We start from the raw sequence: 25,374 nt of genomic DNA, 5'->3' as shown, positions 1-25,374 counted from the left end.
CTTTGTGTGGAATCCGTTAATGAATTGATATCGCCTTATTAAAGCTACTCACCTCCCTCTTCTACTTGCACTTTCCACTGGACCACGGCCAATCAGAGAGGTCCCGCCCCTGACTATCTCTGATTGGTTTAGTCCACGATAGGGGCATAATGTGTGTCTGTTGTTGACCACATGGAGAGTTGCAGAGATTTTTTTTTGTTACCCAAACAGGTGCGACCAAATGTTTTTTTTTAGTCGCACCACGGAAAAATTTGGTCGCATTTGCGACCAAATTGGTCGCACTCTAGAGCCCTGGTTTAGAGAGTACACATTGTTTTATGTACAGCTCTGAAATATATTTCTGTATTCATTTCATTTGGGAAATTTAAGAAGCAGATCAATTGTGTTCACGTTCTTCTATTTTGTTGTGTATAATTTTACCACTATATGATCACACTGCAAGTGGAAATGTAATGCTCAGAATAATGGAGGATTCCTGCGAGGTCTTATGCTGACTGCCCACGACAATAAACAAAAGCATTCTAACTTTTCACCTTTTTGTTGTGAATGCAGACCAGAGAAGACACTACACAGAGGTCACATAAGCACCAATCAAGATTTAACAGACATTAATGTTTACAAGTCTGTCGTTAAAGCTAGCAATAGAGCTGCGGTTCTTAATGACATAATAGAGAGGGGAGGAGAACAGATCTGTAGGCTTGCTTAATATTTGAGTAAACATGATCCAGGGTGTTATTTCCTCTCGTAGGGCATTTCACATGTTGCTCTGCATGCTCTGTTGAAATTCCCTGCGATGATGGATATGCCCGTTGCTGTTCGAAAATCGTGTCGAGCAGGTAGGCAAGGGCTGAGCTAACATTAGCATCTGGTGGTATGTAGACTGCTGTTATTAGCGCTGCAGGCAATTCTCTAGGCAAGTAGAAAGGTCTGCACATGACAGACATTGCCTCTCTGTCCAGGGAGCAGATGGTGGTGGTGATCTTAGTGTTTGTGCACCAGTTGTTGTGGGTTTACATGCCCAAACCACCTCCTCTGCTTTTCCCTGCTTTACTCTTTCTGTTGCTGCGGTGCAGTCTGCTAGCTGCATCGAGGAGTCAGGAATTTCCTCTTGTAGCCATGGATGTATAGATAGAAATGCCATTAGCACCTGTAGCAGCAGATGGGACAGATGAGAGGGTAGCATGATGAACTTTAGCTTGGTACATGATAACTACAGGCTGCAGTGTAGTAAAGTAAGCCCCGCCCTCACCAACCACACAGTGTGGCGACATGGAGTTCAGCCAGTGAAACACTTCATGTGTTAAACTTGTTAAAGGGGAAGTGATGAAGCTGAAGGCGTCTCGCTGCTGCTCAGACTGATGTTCAGTCGTCATCCAGACACGATGAAGACTCCGTGTGTCTCTCTGCTCCTCGGTGAGTCAAACTCAGAGCTGCTGCTCATTTATTCATCAGCATTAAACTGAAGGAACCTCTGCTACACACAGCCGGGAATGTGGGAAACTGATGCAGGACAGACACAGACACTAAATCCACACTGTGAAATCTAATTAGCTCCCAGAACTAAAAAAAGATCAAAAATAAAACTTGTTCCCTTTACTCAAACAGGGAATCTTAAGATGACTATATTAGGACAACTTATTCATTAAGTGTACAGTTCTAAGAATAACTTGATGATTCCGAGTGTGCAGTGTTGGGAAGGTTACTTTTAAAATGTATTCCATTACAGAATACTGAATACATGCCCCAAAATGTATTCTGTAACGTATTCCGTTACGTTACTCAATGAGGGTAACGTATTCTGAATACTTTGGAATACTTAATATATTATCATGCTGTTTACAACTACGTGAATGTACTATTGCTGTGATTTATTACTGTTACTGAAGGAAAAGGGACCTCTGGCTAATACGTCGGGTTAGTGTCGGGCTGGTAGCCGAAAACTAGCTTTACTTTGTTGTCTGGTTCAACTTTGCTTGTGGGAGACAGAGAGAGGCGTTGAAAGGCTGCTCCAACGAAACTTATTGTTTCCGGAGGAAAACACGAACACAGTGTACAGTCGAGTCTTAATAGCTTACTTACAAATGGGCTCGTCAGGCACTCTTCTTGGCTGCAGTGGTTATTATTATATTTACATGCTTCCAGCTCCCGTTTTTGCTCCGTGACAGCTCGGACTTTTCCTGTCTCTCCCTCCCTCGCTCACAGACACATAACGTGTACGGCAGTCCATTCTCCCTGCAGCACGGACTACACTGCCCATCAGGCTACATGCTTTAGAGCTATGCCTGTAGCATTCTGTCTATTAGCTTAGCACAACAACAACAACAAAAAAGCGCTCTCACACCCAGGAAACACGCAGAGAGAGAGCGCGTCACCCTGTAACCATGGCAACCGTAACGCTGCCGCCTGGAACAACAGAACGTAGCTGTCAAACAAACCCAAACAGTCCTGACCCGCGACAATATGAAACAGGGAAGTACCGCCGTGTAATCCATTTATTTCAACAAAGTAACTGTATTCTGAATACCACCTTTTTAAACGGTAACTGTAACGGAATACAGTTACTCATATTTTATATTCTGAATACGTAACGGCGGTACATGTATTCCGTTACTCCCCAACACTGCGAGTGTGTAACACTGATTGTTCACCCACTGACAAACATGTCAAGTTCTGCTACATTAAAAAACAACTTGTAGTAAATTATATTAATATAACACTGTATTGCAAATATGATTTAAAAAGAATAATTAACAACAAGTTGTCAGGGTTCCTGGGTCGTTGACCCAGTGCTTTCAGTTTTGTCACGTTTAGTTTATGTTGCCACATCAATGTTCTCACTTCCTGCTTTTCCTGTGTCAGCTCGTCTCTTGTGTCATTAGCCAGATTATGTTCAGCTGTGTACTCACCGGTCTCTCATTATCATCCTCATCAGTGTGTGTATTTAAGTCCTCTGTTTCCACTCGCTCACTGTCGTGTCATTGATGTTATGTTGTCGTTTCCGCCTGCGTTCAGTTCAGCCAGCCATTTAGTCTTTTAGCCAGTCAGTCCTGCCCTGTTCATCCACGCTTCATAATAAACCATCTTCAGTTCTTCACTATCCACGAGTCCTGCGTTTGGGTCACTTCCTCGCCTCCACACGACACAAATCCTGACACACGTCTTGTAATGGTGTTTAAATCAGCCCAACTTTTATTTTGAAATGTAAAACAATATAACAGCCATCATAATGGACACTGTTCTGCTGAACAACAACAGTTATACTGCCATCATTGTTAGAATCTTACAATGAAACAAATTCTCTGATATAATTATTCTGAAACTAAGTTTAGACTTTCCACAAGTTTGTTTTGTAGTTACATTACTTCTATAATCAAAATAAAATGTATTTACTGTTTAGTCACAGTTTCTTCAGTTTCTACATCAAAAAACACATTTGCTTTACATTCAAACACAGAAGCTGGTATGTTGTAATTAGGGCTGGGTATCGTCACTGATTTCTAGAATCGATTCAATTCCGATTCACAAGGTCCCGAATCGATTCGATTTAATTCGATTCAATTTAAATCTGGGAAATTTTGACAGTCAGAAATATTATAATTCAGATCAGTACATTTACATATTTTTGTATCTATAAAAAGGAAGCTGACACACGCAAGACTTTATCAAAGGTGTGAGCGTCACAGCAGATGCCTTTGTGTCAAAGTAGCTGAAGATAAAACACAGAAAAACATGAAGGTGGTTTTCCTGGCCTGGGATTTTATAAAAAATATTCTGCAGTACATCAAAAACGAAAGAAAACCATTAATCAACATATGAACATTACCTCTGACGTTACAGCGGTTTTATTTGAGACAAGGTAAAGCATTTTGCATTTTGCATAATTTTAAAAAGTTTAAATTGGTTCAGTATTGAACAGCAGAAATGAGGTTTTCTTTTCGAAATGTGAAACGAAAAAAAAAAAACAGCGGCCGACAGCGCTGTAAACAACGGTAGACTTGTGCGTAACAAGCAAGTGAATAATGAAGAAAACAGATTTTTAGACGGGAAACTGTTCTTGAAGTACAGAGAGAGAGAGAGAGAGAGAGAGCTGTGCATCGTGGTGGAAGCAAAACAGTAAAAGTCAGAGTGAAACAGTACATTTGCATAATGACTGAAACCAGCCCACTGAAGGAACAATGGGCTGTGAGGTCAGTTCCTTAATCATAATTATGCAAATTCCCATGACCATTGATCAACAATCACTGACCAAAACCCACTGATCAAAAGAACACTGATCAATGGCCATGAGTCCCATTCACAGAGAGTTGGGGAATGGCTGCAATCACAGCATTGTAAGATGGCGAAAGATGACCTCACAGCCCAGTGTTCCTTCAGTGGGCTGGTTTCAGTCATTATGCAAATGTACTGTTTATAAGGTTTGGGGAAACCTGCAGTCAGCTGAGACTGAAGAAGTCACTTGGATGAGTGACGAAACGTTTCTCCCACAAAACGCTACGTCCAGATGAACAGATTCAACTTTTGGAGATTTACCTTCCTGGATGATTGAGAATGCATCAAGAAGTTTGAATAAGAGTAAACATTTACTCACTGAGTCAGTATATCAGGTAAAGATCCACAGCAGTGACAACAATAATCTCTTGAGCTGGAGCTTCTCCAGGTTTGCTCAACATATCCCAGAAAAAGATGGCGGCACCATGAACACGCGGACTGATCTGTGAGAGGAGGAGGACGGTAGTGACGTGGCACTTTCAAACCATATGTCACGATCTGAGGAGGCAGACCGTGCGGTGGTGTGTGTGGTGGACCCAGGTGCGAACACAAGAGAGCAGACTGGAGTAAACTTCACTGAAAGCGAGCCATTATTATGGCTGATGACAGGGGGTTAAACAAGGCAGAAGCACAGTGATGAAACTAAACTATAACTAAACTGGAAAACTGGTACTAAGATACCACAGGAAACTACGAATACAAACATGGAGGTGGGAACACAGACGACGCGACACTGAGCACAGCAAGACTGAGGACTAAATACCCATATTAGGTTATCAGGGGAAGTGGAGACACATGAGAACACAGCTGACTAGAATGGAACATAATGACAATACAGGGGAGAGTAACACTAACTACAATGAACAAAGTACACCAGACTCTTCCAAAATAAAACAGGAAACACGCAGACATAGACATGGAAATAAAACATGGCATGAACTTAACATAACTGCATAGACATGAAACATGACACGTAGACTCAGAACCAGGGAGACTGAGTACAGGGGAAGATGGCAGAAATAACTACAAGAACTTGACAACATAAGACTCACAGACATAACACACATGAAGGGCAAGAGAGACTTAACACAAGGGTGATATAATAACAAATGAGCTAGAATGCTTAATGAACCTAAACAAACAATAAACATCAAAATAAACTAAAACTCAAAACACTGGGTCGCATGACCCAGGACCATGACACCATACAGTCTAAATTTCCAGCTTACTTAGTTTTTCTAATTTAAGACAACTCAAATAAATTAAGTTGATCAGTTCTTTGAATAAAAAGTACTGGTAACTAGTGATGTGCGATACCACTGATTTCCTTTCCGATCCGATACCAAGTAATACTCAGGGTGGTATCGACGATACTGATCCGATACCGATACTTTGTACAAAAACTTATTTCATTTATTGTATCTCAAATTATAGCTTCATAATGATTACAGGACATCAGATTACTTGTTCATATCACTTAATACTGCAGAGTTCATCACATAGAAATAAAAAAAACTGAAGTTGTGCGCTATTTGAACACCTTGCCTGCGTTGCACTAAAGGACTCCGTGAGAGACGTCTGTCTCGCCCTAGCAGCACCTGTCCCTCTCCTCCTCTTCAGTTCACCTCAACATAAGCTCATCATATTCTGTGATATGATTTACTCTGAGGTGTTTGACAAGGTTAGTGGTGTTGCCACAACCATACATGCCAACCCTCCTGATTTTTCCGGGAGAATCCAGAATTTCAGTGCCCCTCCTGAAAATCTCCCGGAGCCACCATTCTCCCCAATTTCCCAGATTTTCCACCCGGACAACAAAATTGAAAAACCATATCGCAGAATTCATAGCGCGGCGCAGCCAATTCCAGTTTCCAACAATGGCAGCAGCTACTTAGGTTTAACATTACTCTTATTTCTCTTTCTGGGTCGCAAAAAAACTTTTAACATATTTTCAGGTGAGAATGTAGCTGTAAACTTCAAATATCTGAGCCGATCGACATCGTTTTCAAACCCCCGCGGTCTTTCGCTACTCGGGTTAAACATGATATATAAGTCACTTTGATAACTTAAAAATGTTATTGTTTGGCTTTTTCAGTGTTTTATTCATCTGTGAGTAAATCAGTTTGGCTGAGATTAAAGTTATTAGATTAGATTAAACTAAATTTAACTTTATTAATCCCTTGGGAGGGTTCCTCCGAGTTTTCACACAGCTGAATAAACGTCAAACAGAAAATGATTAAACAAAGTGTGAGACGGTCGAGAGTTTACGTCAGTTTACGACGTTTTTAGATAGCAAGGGGCAGAAAGCAGAGTTTCACTCCACCGAGGGAGCTCGTGACGTACTACCCAGCTTTCTTTAGACCGCGAAGGCCGGGTCCTCAAGCGGAAGCAGCCTCTGAATTTGGACACACCTGCTGTTTCCGGGCCGGCCAATAATAACGGTGACATTTATTTTATCCGATAAATAAACACTGTAAAATGCATTTATCACCCCCCCCCCAACAGCCCTTTTGAATGTCTCCCTAATTCTGAGGTCTCAAGGTTGGCAAGTATGGCTACAACACCTCACTTTTTTGCCACATGTATCGCAAACCACGTCTCAGCTGTTTGTGGAGGTAAAATACGTTCGCACATGACATTTATACAGCCGTATTTCGCACATGACTATGAAAGGCGGAAGAGAAAGTAGTTCCTTTGAATGTAGACAATCCGAATGTTATAGTTTCTTTCCACTGTGTTCCTGTTAATGATAAACTACAAATTTACCCTAAATTACTAAAATATCAATATTTCAATGTGAGAATCTATTCTAGAACATAAATGATTGGCATCGGAGGAATCGATATTTCAGGATCGATCCGCACATCACTACTGGTAACTTACCTAACCTGAGATCTAATAACAAACTGATGAAAATTGAGTTCAGTCTACTTAATGTTTACCGTCGTTTAAGAACAGTTTACAAAAACAATGCCATCAGGTCATGAATTTAAATAAAAACACTTTTATACACATTAATAATTCTCCAGTACACCAGAGTGACTACACGCTAATAATTATGGTTAAACAAGCAGGAAAAGCATTTTAAAATACTGATTTCAGTGGTCTGGGACACTGTGTACATGAAAAGGTGTAAAACACAACGCCTGGTGATTAAACCATAAACTAGTTTCATTAAAAAACATCCCTTTGACTAAATTCAGTGTGGTAGCCGGACTACATAGAGAGCACCCTGTTCTGAATATGATGCTAATCCTACTAACTACATGTGACTTCCTGCTGACTTCCACTCGACTGGAAACCAGTGAGAAAACAACCAAATATGTCCAAAGAAAAAACTTGAATGCTGATCATAAACCCTGGAGAACTGCTGCTCAAGACCACTTCAACCTCCCTCCGTGATCCTTTGACCTTGGCCTCTAGTCTCCTTCTCCATGGAGGCCACTGCTGCTTGTAGCATCTCACTGATCTCTCCTGCTGTGCTGTAGATGAGCTGGTTGCAGTAGATGTGGTCCTGCATTCACATCATCTAGTAGATCTTCTGTGGGTACTTCACGTAGTCTTGGTAACCGTCTGTCTGTGTGTGTGTGTGTGTGTTTGTGTGTGTGCCATACACACAAATATAGATAGAAACCCATCTGTTCTCTGATTGTTAAATTTGTGATTGACATGACATTGACCAATGAGCTGAAAGGAAGAAAAACAAGCGAGGGAACATGAGTGCAGAGTTTTACATGTGGATTTTTGCTTTGTATCTGTAAACAGACCTCAACTAAAACAATGTAACTTGTGTACATATTTTTCACATACACACATTCTCATCTATGGATGCACAAACAGAGTTTTCAGATATTTTGGTTTACAGGGTTACAAAACTCAGTTCACTACTAGGCAGTCTGATTTACAAATGCAAAATATTTATGAGCACAATTTGAACCAAACCCAAAATGCTGTTCCTAGTGTGGGAACTCTGTCTGATCATTTGATGTAACAACTTGGTTTATGTCCTTTCTGACATAAAGCCTGGTTTATTTATTTTTAAACCACCAGACAGGATGGTTCCCACGATACATGTTCTGGTCAGGTGTCCCTACAATGTACCAAAGACAAGGACGTGTGTGTGTGTGTGTGTGTGCGTGTAGGTGTGTGTGTGTGTGTGTGTGCGTGTAGGTGTGTGTGTGTGTGTGTGTGTGTGTGTGTAATGATCATGTAAAAAAGGGGCATTAATCTAAAGTTTAAAGAGGTCGTGTCTTGAAGCTAAAGTCCAGAGGATCAAACATAAACACACAGATACAGATATGTAGATGCAACATAGAAGTAAACACATATGTAAGACTGTTCATATGCATAATGCTCCATTTTAACATAATACAATGTGATGCATGTTCAAAGGGACATAAATAAAAAGAGAAAGAACTTGAATTTCCTCTTTTCTGTTTCACACACTGACTGTGTCTCAGTTATACTGGTAACACATCTCAACCACAGTTTCCACTCTGCTGTGCTTTTGCACGTTTCTGCTCTGTGAGTAAACTGAGCTCCAGCTTGTGCTGCCAGGACTTTAACCCTGGCTGACTCAGAGCCTCACACACATGTGGAGGAGCTCACTGATGAGCTGGGAACCATATTTAGCTGTGATTATGTCGACTGTGGAGAAACTGCTTTAGTGTGTGGAGCCAAACATGTGACGATGCTCAGAGTCAAAGCTGAGAAACTCGTCTCAGTGGTGGAAGGTCACCTCTTACAAGCTTCAGGTCCACGTTAGTCACATCAGCTGACTGCAGGTTGGAAAATCTGATTTGGTTGTTGGTTTGGATCTGACAGGGTCTGGGTCCAGACTGTGGTCTGCCTCTTTGTGACCTCTGACCTTTAGTGACCTCTGTCCTCCTGTTGCAGGTGTGTGTGTGCTGCTGCTGTCTGCACCGACTGTTTCTGCAGGTGAGTTGATGAAGTGAAAGCAATCAGTGAGACTCCAACAAGAACACAAATACACTTACACTGTGTGTGTGTGTGTGTGTGTGTGTGTGTGTGTGTGTGTGTGTGTGTGTGTGTGTGTCCTCCAGTGTCTCTGTCTGTCGGTCCAAACCTTCAGCAGTTCTTCAGAGGATCTTTAGTGTATCTGAGTTGTGTTGATGATGGACAGACAGCTGATGGATGGACAGTGAAGAGGACCAGAGGAGGACTCACTGAGGACTGTGGAGCAGTTCCAGGCTTTGGGGGGCTTCTTGGTTCCTACTGTGTTGTGGATCTTTCTGCTCCCAGTGAAACCTTCTGGTGTGAGGACTCCTCTGGACAGCAGAGTGACAGAGTCTCCTTCAGTGTCCAATCAAACACTACAGGTGAGATGTTCCAGCTGTGTCTCTGTCTCTGTGTGACTCTGCTCTCATTAACTCTGTTTGTCTCTGATGGTCTGATGAAGGTGTCATCCTGGAGATCCCTGCACTTCCTGTGAGGACAGGAAGTGATGTCATTCTGCGCTGCAGACAGAGGAATGGTGCCACAGTCGAAGCTTATTTCTTCATCAAAGGAAGTTCTGTTGGTCATAAACCAGAGCACATCATCACTAACATCACGCAGGCTGATGAAGGTCTCTACTGGTGTTCTACTGATGAGGGTGGAAACTCTCCTCAGAGCTCTCTGAGGGTCAGAGGTCAGAACACTGACATCACTTCCTGTTTAAAAGCTGATGTAACATTGTGACCTGAAAATAAACTGACTGATCCATCTTCATCATCTCTCCTGCAGATCCTCATACAATCATCCATCCTCCTCCTCCTCACTATCCTCCTCCTCCAAGCACCTCCACAAACTTTGCTCCTCCTGTAAAAACTACCCTTACGTGTCCCCCTCCTCCTCCTCTCCCAGCATCCACCTGTCCTCCTCCTCCTCCCTCTCTCCTGGTCCCAGTTGTAGCAGGTCTGGTCTCTGGGGTTCTCCTGGTTCTGGTTCTGGGTGGAGTTCTGTTCCTCTGCAGTAAACTCAAAGGTGATAAACCTGCACAGAAGTAAAAGTCTTGTTCCTTTAACCCTTAAAGCTGACGAGAGCAGCCGCGCTCCCATCAACTCTTTTAAAACCTGCTGCAGGATGAGTTGGAACAATAATGTTTGTGCGTTTGAAAACAGAGGAGTTGTGTTTACACATCACACACTCAGCTGGTCCCAGGTTTCCTTCCACTCATGTGTCTGCAGGAACAACAAGTTCACAGCACTTCCTACTGTCTAACAAACACCATCACGCTGTCAGCACGAACCATCACATGAGTTTGATGTGCACCATTACTCCTCCTGTGCTGATGTTTCTCTGTGTGATGTAGGAGGTCGGGGAGCAGACCTGTGGAGCTCTGGAGGTGACGGCTGTCTGAGACGGAGCGTCTGCCTCTGCTGTGAGTCTCCTTCATGTTTCATGTATTATCTGTGTTTCCGCCACTGGAGGGCGCTGTGGGTTATTGATGTGTGGGAACAGTAACCAATCACTGCAGTCTGAATGCTTCTCTTTGGTCATGTGACCATTTGATCTCTGATCAGTGTGTTCTTCAGTTTCAGGCCTGTTTCTGCTGACTGCTGCAGGTGAGCTGATGTTCCTACACCTGTCTGTCCTCATCATGACCTCTGACCTTTGCTGACCTTTAGCGACCTCTGTCCTGTTGCAGGTGTGTGTGTGCTGCTGCTGTCTGCTCTGACCGTTCCTGCAGGTGAGTTGAAGGTAACAGGAACTCTGAGGTGATGTAGGTGCTCTGTGGTCGCTGCTCCATCATCATGTCTAATTGACTATGTGCACGTTAGCATATGCTACTTCCGGTGCGGAAACTCCTGTGGGGAGCTTTGTTTCCGGTGTCCTATTCGCGCCTTGTTTACGGTCCAAAACAAGTTAAGCAAATGAATGAATCAAGCGGCGATTTACATTTCTATAGATGTCTTGGGCATTTACCCAATATATCTGTAAATTATGTTCATCGACTTGTCGATATTTTCCCCCGCGCCTCAGAGCAAAAGAGAAAAGGGATTCAAATGTTATATTTCTCAGCTGTCCCTCGTTTATTGCGGGTGTTATGTTCTAAAAATAACCAGCAATAGGTGAAATCAAGTAGCCAATTTTATTTTTTGATGCGTGGACATCGTGGACATACAATACTGCACTTCAGAGTCACACTGCTAGCGATCGATGCAGCGATTCTGTACTGTACAGGAGAGACGGCACGGAGGAGATTGTCTGCACGATCAGGTCGCAGGACACAATGTGATGTAAAGAAAAAATAAGCATGCAAACTTGCACTAAAAAATCTGCGAAACAGCGAGGTGAAAGGTGAACTGCGTTATAGCGAGGGACCACTGTAATTTTGAAGGTAAGTCACAACATACCCTTCATACATACTAATGTATAGAAACCCTTACCAGCAATCATTCATTTTTTGTGTGCCTTTTTTTCACGGTTTGTTAACATGCTGTGTAGGTGTGTACTTGACTAGCTGATATTGACATAATTGGGAAACATCTGGTTTGACTATTCCTCACCTGTAGTTTGAATGCTAAACATTTGCCTGTTTAAATCATAAGACCAGTCACTATACAGAGATGTGCTTCTGAATGTGGACGATGTGTCTTCTGCTGCAGTGATGCAGTTCTGCTTGTGTTGAGTGATGTAAACATCGATCGATCTAAACTCTTTAAACGTCAAAATTGATCATTAGATTTTTTATGACACAACAATGGTGAGTGTTCCCACCTTCTGCTCTTTGTAACTTAACGCGATCTTTCTGTTTTCGAGTTTTGGACATGATTTTGGAGTATATCTTCACAGTAGCGATTTACCGCAAAGTAAAGCTACCGGAAATGTACAACCCTACATCCGGTCTCAAACCAGGAAGTTAGCATTTTCTCGTGCACAGGGTCAATAATCCTCGGTCAGCCTCTTCTTCTTCTTCTCTCCTTTATCTGACTGACTGTTTACAGCTGATAAATAAAGCTTCAGCTTCTGTTTAGTTTTTCCTGTTTGCCTTAAGAGCTGCTGTTTTATCATTCTTTGAACAGCTTTTTAACATTTATTTCTGACTGTAGAAATTTTTAATTAGTTTTTATTGTAACAAATTTTTCAAAGTTTATGAAACTCTGAGGGGAATTCAGTCTCTTGGTGTGTCCACACTCACTCAAAGGGCCTCGAACACTAAGAAAAAACCTGGCTTCCACATGAGGAACTACAAAAGACCATAAATCCACAGTTCTAACAATGTAACCTTGGCCTGCAACACCCACAGGTTTGGGTCAGATCTGACCCACAAACATGTACACCTGAGGGTCAAAGGTCAGAGCTGTAGATACTAGGCTGGCCTTCAGTGCAAATTTACTTACAGCAAGATGCCCAAGGCTCTGTGTGGTTATAACAGGCTAGTTCTATGTCTACAGTATGCAGGATTCAAAGTACTTCATGATGTAATTTGAGTAATAAAGACCTTCTGACTCCTCCTCTGTGTCCTCCTCTTTCAGCTCCTCCTCCTCCCTGTGAGTCTGTGCTGAGGCTCTTCTGCCATCTAGTGGTCTTCTGTCCGTACTGCATCTCCACTGGTCTGCTGCTGTCCATCTGCTGCAGCAGGAGGACACCGAACAAACCGGCTGTCTCCATGGAGATGAGCCAGCGTGATGGAGGAGGTCAGGGACTGGCTGAAGATGGTGATGATGTCACTGCTGATGTCACCGCTGAGCATGCTTTCTGAGCTGCAGACTGTGTGTCAGGGTACCAGCATCTACAGTATTTTTGTATCTTGGTTCCTCTTTTGCTGTGTTGGAGAAAAGTTCTAGTGTTTAGTGTCAGTGTGGATTAGTTAGGTTTGAGTTTATCGCTTCATCCCTGTTTCCTGTGTAAGTCTGTCCTCTATGTATGTCTTCTCTGTCTCGTCTCCCTTTCTGTTTTGTGTTTTCATTCCATGTCTCTTCTGTCTGTATTGTGTCTCCTGTACATTCTCTCCAGTCCATCTCTTCCATTGTCTTCCAAGTCCATCTAGTTCTTCCCATCTCCTGTGTCATGTTGTGTGAATTAGTGCTTCCTGTTTTACTTTGACAGTGTCACGTCCTGTGCTGAGTGTGTGTAGTTTTGCTTCCTGTGTGTCTTCAGGTCCACTCTTCCTAATTACCCTTGTTTGCTTATATTGTGTCTGTTTTCCTCTGTTGGTTGTCTGTATTTCCACTGTGTCTCTCACGTAATGGTCTAGTTCAGGGGTGTCAAACGTACGGCCCGTGGGCCGGATCAGGCCTGCAAACGGGTTTAATCTGGCCCGTGAGATGATTTTGTTAAGTATAAAAATGAGCTGCAATTTTTCAATAAACTGCTGTTCCAATTGTGTCCATTGGATGGCGCAATAGCAATTGTGAGCTACTTTGTTTTGCCCGCGAAATTTAAAACTGATGTGCTTTGGCACCCTCATTGCCCCAATATGTCTCTGTCAAAAAAGAGAAAAGTGGATGCAGCGTGCAGAGTGTTCCAAGAAAAATGGTCATCCTCCTATTTATTCACGGAAGTGAATGGGAAAGCTGTATGTTTGGTGTGTTCCCAGCATGTTGCAGTGCTGAAAGAATATAACCTCCGTCATCACTATGTGAGTCTTCATGCCGACAAATATGACAACTTTCAAGGACAGCGGAGAAGAGAGAAGGTGAATGAACTGTTGGCGGGTCTGAAGAAACAGCAGCCTGTGTTTACTCACAGCCAAGACATCAGTGACGCTGCAGTGAAAGCTAGCTACCTCATTGCTAACGAAATTGCACTAGCTTCAAAACCATTTAGTGAGGGTGAATTTGTAAAAACATGTATGATGAAGGCATCGGAGATTGTGTGCCCTGAAAAGCGCCAGGCCTTTGCAAATAGAAACACAGTTGCTGACAGGATTTCTGATCTTTCAGCGGATTTGGACAGCCAGTTTAAGCAAAAAGTAGTCATTTATTGCGTTTCCAGATGCAATTGATGAAGGCACGGACATTACAGATGTTGCACAACTGGCAATTTCCATCCGCGGATTTGATGACACATTGACCGTCACCGAGGAGTTCGTGGAGTTGGTGCCGATGACAGATACAACGACCGCAGCTGATATTTTCACCGCACTCGTCAGCGCGCTGGACAGGGTCGGAGTGGACCGGTCCCGCGCTGTCAGCCTGGCTACAGATGGTGCACCCTCAATGATCGGGAAGAAAGCAGGCGTTGTAAAAAAGTTCAGACATAAAGTGCAATCTGCAAATGGAGGACGTGATTTTTGGACTTTTCATTGTATTTTGCACCAGGAGGCTTTGTGTTGCAAGTCACTGAAAATGGATAACATCATGAAGGTGGTCATCCAAACTGTTAATTTCACCCAATCCAGAAGCCTCAATCACCGTCAGTTTGACAGTCTTCTCAGAGAGAAAGACCACATCTATGGCCTGCCATACCACACTGAGGTAAGATGGTTGAGCCGAGGTGCTGTGCTGAGGCGTTTCTTTGATTTACGAGAAGAAATTGAACAGTTTATGGAAGAAAAGGGCAAACCAGTGTTAGAATTTTATTCCGCAGAATGGATGCAGGACCTTGCATTTATGGTGGATGTTACAGAGAACCTGAATAACTTGAACAAACAGCTGCAAGGACGCAACAAAGAAGTTGTCACGCAGTATTATGACAGCATACGTTCTTTCAAGTTGAAGCTGTTATTGTGGGAGACGTAGCTCGCTGGTGGTGATGCAGCTCACTTCCCCTGTCTGAAAAATGTGTGCACGATCCAAAGTGTGGCAGATATGAAGCGGTTCAAAGATAAAATAACGGGACTGTTACTAGAGTTTGAGCAACGAATTCAGATTTTTGGTGATCTGGAGAAAGACTTCAAAGTTTTTTGCTCGCCGTTCACCGTGAAACTCTTTGATCTGCCCGTCAGGATCCAACTTGAAATAATAGACTTGCAGTGTGACTCGGATTTGAAGGGCAAATTTGCCGCAGCTTGAACACACTTTATCAGAATCTCTTGCCAGGTTACCCCAACTTGACAGCCCTCGCTGCAAAACTGTTGTGCATGTTCGGAACCACGTATCTTTGTGAGCAAGTTTTCTCTGTAATGAGCATAAATAAAACAAAACTGCGCTCAAGGCTCACACACAGACACTTGAATCACATCCTGAAGTTGGCTGCTGCTCAGAATGTGAAGCCTGATATTGATGAGCTGGTGAAAGCTAAAAGATGCCAGGAGTCAAATAAACTATGCAACCCCACTGAAAGTGCTGCATGAGACACCCTGATGTAGTTCTGTGATCTGTGATATACTTCTGTGAATCACTGAGGCACTGTGTGCTTGTGTGTTCTTTGTCCTCAGAATTTTCAAATAACTTGAGGTGTTTTATGATTAATAGCTATGTTGTGCCTGTACTATTTTGAACATACTGTCTACAGGCTCTAGCTTTATTTTTAAGTTGATCGTATTAAAACAAAGAAAACAATCTGAAGTTATTTTTTTTAAGTTATATATACAATGATTTTACCAGTCCGGCCCACTTGAGAATAGACTTTTCTCCATGTGGCCCCTGAACTAAAATGAGTTTGACACCCCTGGTCTAGTTCATCCCAGTCTCATATTCCAGTTTTCCTGGTGTTTTTGATTTAGTTTTCCCACTTTAGTCAGTGAGTCTAGTCTTGGTTTCACATTTTATGTATGTTACCATTCCAGCCTCAATAAAGGACTCTCTTTCTGTAAAACCTCACTCTCGCCTCAGTTTTAACATTTGGCTCCTCCTCCTCTCTCCACATGATCTGTCGTTGCAGATCGCGACACTGTGGATCTCTGATGTGTTTTTATCAGACAGTAAGTTTACCTTAGCGTACGAGGTGAAAAACTAATTTCATCATCTTTAAATTTGTTACTCAGGTCGGGATGATGAATATACCCCTGTAAGACCTCCCACTACTACTTCAGGATATTCTTTTACCCAATAGCATGGTCACTGTGTAACACTTTCCTCCTCGGTACAGTTCAATGGGTCCGTGGGTGGCTTGCCATCTTGTTTCTCACTCAGCGGATCAAACTCCGATTCTAGCTCAGCATTTCCAGATCCAAACCTTAATGGCCTACCATAACAACAAAATAAAGTGCATAAACGTCAAAGGAGCTTGGAAAGAAAAGCGTCTGGACTTCTTTAAGTTGCTTGAAGACGTTTCACCTCTCATCCAAGAAGCTTCTTCAGTTCTGTCTCAGTCAGTGACTGAGAACCTTCACAGACAAAGTGCATAAACATTTGAAAAGAACACACAGGTAGCCCTTAAATAACAGTAAAAGTCCGTTTTTCCAGCTTATTTAGTCCTAAATGAGGTGACGCCAATATGGCGCGCTGAAAACATCGTCAAAGGCCTTTGAACTGCAGCCTTAGTGTCGGTTAAGCACCAATCCCCCGTTTTTAACATAAAACAACATAAATCTGCTTTCCATTTGCATGAAAAGAGCAATATAATACAACTAAACATTTCTTATATCAAATAAAATACAATTTCTGAACTCACCAAGTCCCGTTCGGTTATGTTCACAACGTCACAAAGGCAAGGACAGGTCGGAAAAACAAAAATATATTCTCCAGAGTACAAAAATGGCTTTATGTAGACTTCTGGCTTGTTTTTTTAATATTTTTTCAACTCGTTTAGGCAGCAGCTCCGCAAGGACTGTCTGCATTTCTCCCTCTCCAGCATCAAAAAGAAGGAACAACCCGATTGGGTGTGGCTGGTCACAGGGGTCACACTGCAGCGTGCCTTTTCACAATAAGAGTCTGAACACATATTTTAGCCATTTTACCTGAATTAACATAAAACACCATGAATTAGCTAGTTTTTTACCGTGTTTTTAATGAATTTTTTAACCATTATGATCTATTTATTGACTATTTATCACCTGTAATATATTTCTTATGACTGTTTTTACTAACAGGCTTTTATTTATTGACAGCTATGTTAACCACGGTTACAGCTGCTAAATAAACACAGCTGTGTGTTGAACCAAAATCATACATGTTTCCATGAAAAATGTCCTGATGCACGCTCAGTGATCCAGGTAAGGAGATCCCTAAAGGTTGACTGTAGATCTGACCTGTGTGACCTCTGAGGCTCCATCACTGAGTGTATTCAGCAGATACAGATACAAACATTTCCCCTGTTCATGTCAGTGTGCAGTGCTGTTTACACAGCATCCACCTGACCGCTGAGACTGGGAGGAGTCACAGCTCCTGGGTGGGCCGGGTCAGGAAAACTATCAGATTAAACCTGTGGACCCAGCTGCTGTGGACCCAGCTGCTGTGGACCCAGCTGCTGTGGACCCAGCTGCTGTGGAGCTCTCAGTGGGATCTCTGGAGCAGTAAATTCAGATTTGATTCAGGTTAACTTCATCTGTGCTTGCTGCTTCTTCATATGAGGGTCAGAGTTCACAGGTCAGATGAATCACTCAGATCCAGGTTTGTCCAAAGAACTACAGAAGACAGAGACAACAATGGCTCCAGGACCTGAGCCAGAGAGACCAACAGGACTGAATCCACCCAACTGTACAAAAAAGCTGGACGCTGAAATATGTAAATAACAACTGAACATATTTAACTCACAACAGAGAAAAATGTAAAGGGACTGTTTAACCCTTTACATTTTTTGCAATTAATGTAGTTACTATGGACTTAATGCATACATATTATTAAAATATGGGCTATAACAATTGTATTGATGTATAGCAACTTGAAATGCTCCCAAAAATGGATCCACAGCATGTAAAAATATAAAGTAAGCTCTGGCGGATTTGGTTCTATGGTAGGAATAAACTACAAAAAATATTGAAAATCGTTTTTGTTTTTTTTAAAAATATATTTCTACTTGGAGAAATTTAAGAGGCTTATCCCTCAAAACTTTAAATACAAAAAAGTTGCAAAAAATAGTTTACAACAACAGGAAATTTGTTTTAAGTGTCTTCATAGTTTTATTTTTGAGATACACCAATTTTTATATACTGCAGGAAAAACGAAAAACAATTCTATGATGCAAATTTGCAAAGAAAACAGCATGTGCATCAAAATAAACTGTTTCCAGCAGTGCAATTCGAGTTCTAAGCATCCCAGAAACTATTCAGAAAAGCTTAAAGTCAAACATGACTTATAGAAACACCAATATAGGCTTTCAAGACCTACAAGTAAAAAAACTAAATTTTCCGCAAAATGACGTCACTTCCGGTTTCGGGCAGGAAATGGCGGACATGCGATCGTTCGGGCTGACGTCTGTTTCAATGTGGGAAGAGCTGACCAGCTGATCGGATCTGCAAAGCGTGTTTCTGGAATACTATGGTTTTGTTCCTGCAAGTGCTTTTTATGCAGTTTTTGCAAAGCTATATGTGGAAGGAAACTGTGACCTAGGACAAGCTGATGGCATCAGAATCAGAATCAGAATCGTGTTTATTGGCCAAGTATATGTGCAGACAAATACAAGGAATTTGGTTCCGGTAGATGGTGGCTCTCAAGCACAGCAATGTAAATCACACACACACACACACACACACTTGTCTATATATACATTACACATGCATACACATACATACACAAAGCCGTGTAAACCAACTATAAATAACTAATCTAAACATATATACATAAAATACAGAAATGAAATGAGGTGGAATGAATACTACAGAATGTACATAAGGTGCAGTTGCAGTCTGGCAGTGGGAGCAGTGTGACAGGTCAACTGTTTAGAAGGGAGATGGCGAGGGGAAAGAAACTGTTCCTGTGTCGGGTGGTCCTGGTCTTCAGGCTTCTGTACCGTCTGCCAGAGGGCAGCAGATCAAAAAGTCTGTGTCCAGGGTGTGAGGGGTCTGTGATGATTTTCCCTGCCCGTTTCCTGGTTCTTGAGAGGTACAGATCCTGGATGGAGGGCAGGGGGGCGCCGATGATCCTTTCTGCTGCCCGTACAGTCCGCTGCAGTCTGCTCCTGTCCTGTTTGGTGGCTGCACCATACCAGACTGTGATGGAGGAGCACATCCCAGAAACTATTCAGAAAAGCTTAAAGTCAAACATGACTTATAGAAACACCAATATAGGCTTTCAAGGCCTACAAGTAAAAAAACTAAATTTTCCGCGAAAATGATGTCACTTCTGGTTTCGGGCAGGAAATGGCGGACATGCGTACTTATAAGTACTTATAAGATGTAAGTACAACCCCTACGGTTTCATATGCAAAAAAATTTATTGCGCTAGCTTACATGGTTCCGGTTCTACAGGGATTTAAAAATAGTTACGCAAAACGGAGCGTGCCCGCTCCGACCGGCTTTAAAGGGTTAAACTGAAGGAATTGTTGATAAAATGAGCTCCTTTTTAATTGGCTGGCATAGAAAGATCATGTTAGAGAGGCAGACAGAGGTTCAGCAGCTGTAGTCATGTTCCTCACTGTGAACATCTCATCATCTACAGAACATGATCTCATCAGGAGACTCAGGGTTCAGTTAACCTTTGACCTTCAGCAGCGCTGCTTTGACTTTTGACCTCCTGATGTGACCACGATGGAGAAACAGCGTTGTCTCCTCAACAGTGGATCGGTTTAATCAGATACTGCTGAGACTAAGGACTCTTTCTAACTCGTCCGTTTATGTAGAAATGAACTCAGGAAAGATAAGCTCAGCTCTGGTTAAAAACAAGATGTTGTGTTCATGTTTGTGTTCAATGTGCTCATTCATCCTACCCTGGAACATCACCAAGCCATTGGTTCAGATATGTGGATGACACCTGGGTGATAACCAAATCTCAGGACGTTCTACATTTCACGAATCACATTAACTCGGTGGACCAACACATCAAATTCACCAGGGAGGATATGAAAAGTGGCAGGTTAGCCGCCTTAGACTGTGAGATTTCCATCAGTAATGGGGGACATCTAAAGGCTGACGTGTACCGTAAACCTACACACACGGATCAGTATCTAAGGTTTGACTCTCATCATCCACTGGAGCACAAACTGGGTGTCATCAGGACGCTACAACACAGAGCGAACACCATCCCCACTGACACATCGGCCAGGGAGGCAGAAGGACAGCACATCAAGGAGGCCCTGAGTAAATGTGGTTATCCCAGCTGGACTTTTGTCAAAGCTGGAAAGGCACCTAAAGAAAGCTCCAGTCGATCCAGGTGAGAAGGACAACCGCTGCCCAGGCGAAAACCTGTAGTGATCCCATATGTGTCAGGAGTATCGGAACAGTTGAGACGCATTTTTTCTAAACACCGTGTCTCTGTGGCTTTTAAACCCCAAAACACGCTTCGCCAAAAATTGGTCCACCCCAAGGATCGGGTCCCCCGACACAAACAGAGTAACATAGTGTACGCTGTTAAGTGCCAGGAGGATTGCCAGGATTTATACATCGGGGAGACAAAAAAACCTCTGGCGAAGCCGATGGCACAACACAGAAGAGCAACCTCATCAGGCCAGGACTCTGCAGTCTATTTACACCTACAGGCCAGTGGACACTCTTTCAACGATGAGGATGTACACATCCTCTTAGATGTACCCTTAGGGGGCCTACGGGTACATCTTTTGCCATCTTACAATGCTGTGATTGCAGCCATTCCCCAACTCTCTGTGAATGGTACTCATGGCCATTGATCAGTGTTCTTTGATCAGTGGGTTTTGGTCAGTGATTGTTGATCAATGGTCATGAGAATTTGCATAATCATGATAAAGGAACTGGCCTCACAGCCCATTGTTCTTTCAGTGGGCTGGTTTCAGTCATTATGCAAATGTACTGTTTATAAGATTTGGGGAAACCTGACTCCATGCGTGACTGTATGGTAAGAACTGAATAAATGTGTGGTGTGTAAGATTGCAGAGAATGGTTGTGTGGGAAAAGTTGATGTGTGTCAAAACAGAAAAAAATGGGGTTACAAAATGTTGAAAATGGGGAACAAAAAACAAGGGGGAAAAAAAGAGAAAAAAGAGAGAGGAGTGTAGAAATGTGTGTAAAAGTTGTTTCAACTAGCGGGAGAGGGTGGTACTGCAGGCCACCAGCTCCCCTAGGGTGGACACACAAAAATTTCTTTTTTAGCAGACTTGTTGATGAAAATAAGCAAAATAGGAAGGGGGTTTAGTGTTTTTCAGTGTAGAACAACTACAATCTCTCTGGGATTTTAAGAAAGCAGAATTCAGAAACAGAGAGGGGAGATGTGTTGTTTTAACACTAGAAGTCCCAGGCTTTTCTAACCCTCTGTCAGCCAAGTGGAAGCTAACTTGGCTAGTCTGTTAGCATCAATTCATATGTAAATTGGGTCGTTACCTGAGAATTGTGGAGGGGAGTGGGGGTGTGTGAATGATTGCGGATTTCTAACTGCAAACTGCCTCTTTGTTTGTGTGTGGGGAGGGGGAACTGCTAAAAGCTGTGAACTTCATTTTGTGTTCGTCTTGATGCATTCTCAATCATCCAGGAAAATAAATCTCCAAAAGATTTATTGATAAAAACAGTACAAAAAAAACAAAAATATTTCTACAAAACAACCATTTGTACACATATTTACAGATAATAATAAAAAGTGAGTGAGTACATTTCAATCACTCACAATCCTGGCACTGCTATGGTATCTGTAGTCTGCATTTACCACATGTGTATCTGTAGCAGTGAACACATCGCACAGTGGCATGATTGTTCTTGCATTTGTGTTTGACCTGACACGTGGCTCTTTTTCCAGGGCTAGGTGTGGAGGGTTGTGTCTGAAGCAACTGTTCTTTTCTTGCCTTCTTCCCAGCTATATGAGAGTTAGCCAACTCTCTTGCAAACTCCACCAGGAAGTCCACCCGTCTTTCCTGCGTCCCGGTGCATGCTTGATACAGCACATGTGCATTCAGTGCTGCCATGTCAATCATGTTATAGGACCGTGTACTCCCGCACCATCTGGTCCATCACATCCACGCCACACTTTGTGGTGTTGTAAAGGGCGACAGTGTTTGGCTTCCTTTTGGTGGTGTTTGGTGGTCCAAGGTATGGACATCGAGGCTGTGGACAGCTACAGGTACCTTGGTGTTCATCTGAACAACAAACTGGACTGGACTCATAACTCAGACGCCCTCTACAGGAAAGGGCAGAGCAGGCTGTACCTGCTTGGAGACTCAGGTCGTTTGGAGTGGAGGCCCACTCCTGAAGACCTTCTATGACTCTGTGGTGGCCTCAGCCATCTTTTATGGTGTGGTCTGCTGGGGGGGCAGCATCTCTGCTGGGGACAGGACGAGACTGAACAGGCTGATCCGAAGGGCCAGCTCTGTTCTAGGATGCCCTCTGGACCCAGTGGAGGTGGTGAGTGACAGGAGAATGGTGGCTAAGCTGTCATCCCTGTTGGACAACATCTCCCACCCCATGCATGAGACTGTGACAGCACTGAGCAGCTCCTTCAGTGGGAGACTGCGGCACCCACGGTGTGGGACGGACAGATTTCGCAGGTCTTTCCTCCCCACTGCTGTCAGACTCTACAATAAAGACTTTTGCAGCTGATCAAACACACAAACCCACACATGTGCAATAAGACTGCTATACGTGCAATTCTTCTTCTGACGAAGTTGTGTTTTTGTATTTTCCTACTCAGTTGTATATAGTATTTTATTTTATTTTATTGTATTTTATTGCATTCCAGTGTTTTCTAATTTCTGCTACATAACTTTGCACTTCTGCTGTAACAAAACAAATTTCCCACCTGTGGGACTAATAAAGGCCATCTTATCTTATCTTATCTTATCAGTCTGAACCACGCTGTGCATGCTGCTAAGAATATAGACTGTCTTCTTCCGTTTGGCCGCATACGCCGTCAGCGTGGCAGCAGAGGTTGAAAACACCTAAGAAATAAGATAAATTGTTATTTCCATAGCACTTTTACACACAATGAAACACATAAACATAGAACCACAAAAGACCTGCAGCCTACCTGAGTGGTGAATTCATTGCGATTTGTGTATCTAGCGGATTGAGGAATTTCCCGGCGAATCTTGTTGACTGTGCCAAGGATGGTGGTTTTCCGTCTAAGAAGTTTTTGCGCAAGTGAAAGCGATGTGAAGAAATTGTCCGTGGTAACATTTCTGCCCTTGTCTAGGAATGGTTCCATCAGCCTCATCACTACATTTTCAGACAGTCTCTCCCCACTGGGACGATTGGGGTCCTTGCCAAGATATGTGAGGACATTGCAAATGTACTTGGGTTTTAGGTCGCAGGCCACCCAAAACTTGATCCCAAACTTGTCAGGTTTACTTGCAAAATACTGCAGGAAACAGCACCGAGTCTTTGATCTTGATCTTGATCAAAGATCTTGATCTTGCGGGGGGTTACTAGGGTTCCATCACTACGTGACTGCTGGTCAGCAAACCTGGGAAACCCACAGATCATTGGAACTATGCTGCGTAACCGCTTCAAAGACATCATGCAACACCTACGCTTTGATGACAGGTCCACCCGCAGTGATCGAGCAAAGACTGATAAGTTCGCTGCAGTTTCCAGTGTGTGGGGATCATTTGTCACCAACTGCATCACGTGCTACAACCCTGGTCTACATATCACCGTTGATGAACAGCTCTTCCCATCAAAGACTCGGTGCTGTTTCCTGCAGTATATTGCAAGTAAACCTGACAGGTTTGGGATCAAGTTTTGGGTGGCTCATGACCTAAAATCCAAGTACATTTGCAATGTCCTCACATATCTTGGCAAGGACCCCAATCGTCCCAGTGGGAGAGACTGTCTGAAAATGTAGTGATGAGGCTGATGGAACCATTCCTAGACAAGGGCAGAAATGTTACCACGGACAATTTCTTCACATCGCTTTCACTTGCGCAAAAACTTCTTAGACGGAAAACCACCATCCTCGGCACAGTCAACAAGATTCGCCGAAATTCTCAATCCGCTAGATACACAAATCGCAATGAATTCACCACTCAGGTAGGCTGCAGGTCTTTGTGGTTCTATGTTTATGTGTTTCATAGTGTAAAAAGTGCTATGGAAATAACAATTTATCTTATTTCTTAGGTGTTTTCAACCACTGCTGCCACGCTGACGGCGTATGCGGCCAAACGGAAGAAGACAGTCTATATTCTTAGCAGCATGCACAGCGTGGTTCAGACTGATAACACCACCAAAAGGAAGCCAAACACTGTCACCTTTACAACACCACAAAGTGTGGCGTGGATGTGATGGACCAGATGGTGCGGGAGTACACGGTCCGCAGAGGAACACGGCGCTGGCCAGTTGCCGTGTTCTATAACATGATTGACATGGCAGCACTGAATGCACATGTGCTGTATCAAGCATGCAACGGGACGCAGGAAAGACGGGTGGACTTCCTGGTGGAGTTTGCAAGAGAGTTGGCTAACTCTCATATGGCTGGGAAGAAGGCAAGAAAAGAACAGTTGCTTCGGACACAACCCTCCACACCTAGCCCTGGAAAAAGAGCCACGTGTCAGGTCAAACACAAATGCAAGAACAATCATGCCACTGTGCGATGTGTTCACTGCTACAGATACACATGTGGTAAATGCAGACTACAGATACCATAGCAGTGCCAGGATTGTGAGTGATTGCTGAAAATGTTGAAATGTACTCACTCACTTTTTATTGTTATTTGTAAATATGTGTACAAATGGTTGTTTTTTATTTTTGTTTTTTTGTACTGTTTTATCAATAAATCTCAGCAACAAAGGAAATACACCCATGTGTGTTGATTTCTCCCTAAGGCAAACTGAAACACAAGTTTCCTTGTGGCTCAGGAAACTAACCACTCCAAGTGGTTCAGCATGGCCCCACCTTATTTACATAACAAAAGCAGCTGTTCACAGGTGATTAAGGATATTAGCTAAAAGCCTACCAGCCATTTGGCTCGACGGTGGGTTTTATAGGTAGAAAAGCCAAATGGCTCTTCTCTGGGACTTCTAGTGTTAAGCAGTGATAAGAATGATCAAAATGTCTCAGTGTGTCACTTGCAGGTGAAGAGCAGACCCGGATCAATTTTCCACGTGCAGCAGTCGGAAGAAAATTATAGGTTAACATCATTAGAAACACTCGAGCCAAGTTTGGCTGAATTGTTTTACAGCTTAACTTCCATGTGTTTGTCACCCTGAGAAAACAAGCTCCCTGAA

General features: G+C 43.0%; 1 protein-coding gene across 1 annotated transcript; it reads left to right on the top strand.

Moving 5' to 3' along the window:
• Positions 1 to 1,280: 1,280 nt before the first annotated feature.
• On the top strand, positions 1,281 to 10,891 carry LOC120434930. Its single transcript, XM_039603609.1, has 7 exons — positions 1,281 to 1,413; positions 9,166 to 9,207; positions 9,333 to 9,608; positions 9,689 to 9,919; positions 10,015 to 10,254; positions 10,583 to 10,651; positions 10,806 to 10,891. The coding sequence occupies exons 1-7, from the start codon at positions 1,359 to 1,361 to the stop codon at positions 10,889 to 10,891; spliced, it is 999 nt and encodes a 332-aa protein (XP_039459543.1). The 5' UTR covers positions 1,281 to 1,358.
• Positions 10,892 to 25,374: the final 14,483 nt, after the last annotated feature.

This window comes from Oreochromis aureus, linkage group 3 (assembly GCF_013358895.1).
Source record: "Oreochromis aureus strain Israel breed Guangdong linkage group 3, ZZ_aureus, whole genome shotgun sequence".
Classification (NCBI taxonomy): domain Eukaryota; kingdom Metazoa; phylum Chordata; class Actinopteri; order Cichliformes; family Cichlidae; genus Oreochromis; species Oreochromis aureus.
The sequence above is the reverse complement of the archived record's forward strand: the minus strand, read 5'-3'. Positions and strand labels throughout refer to the sequence as shown.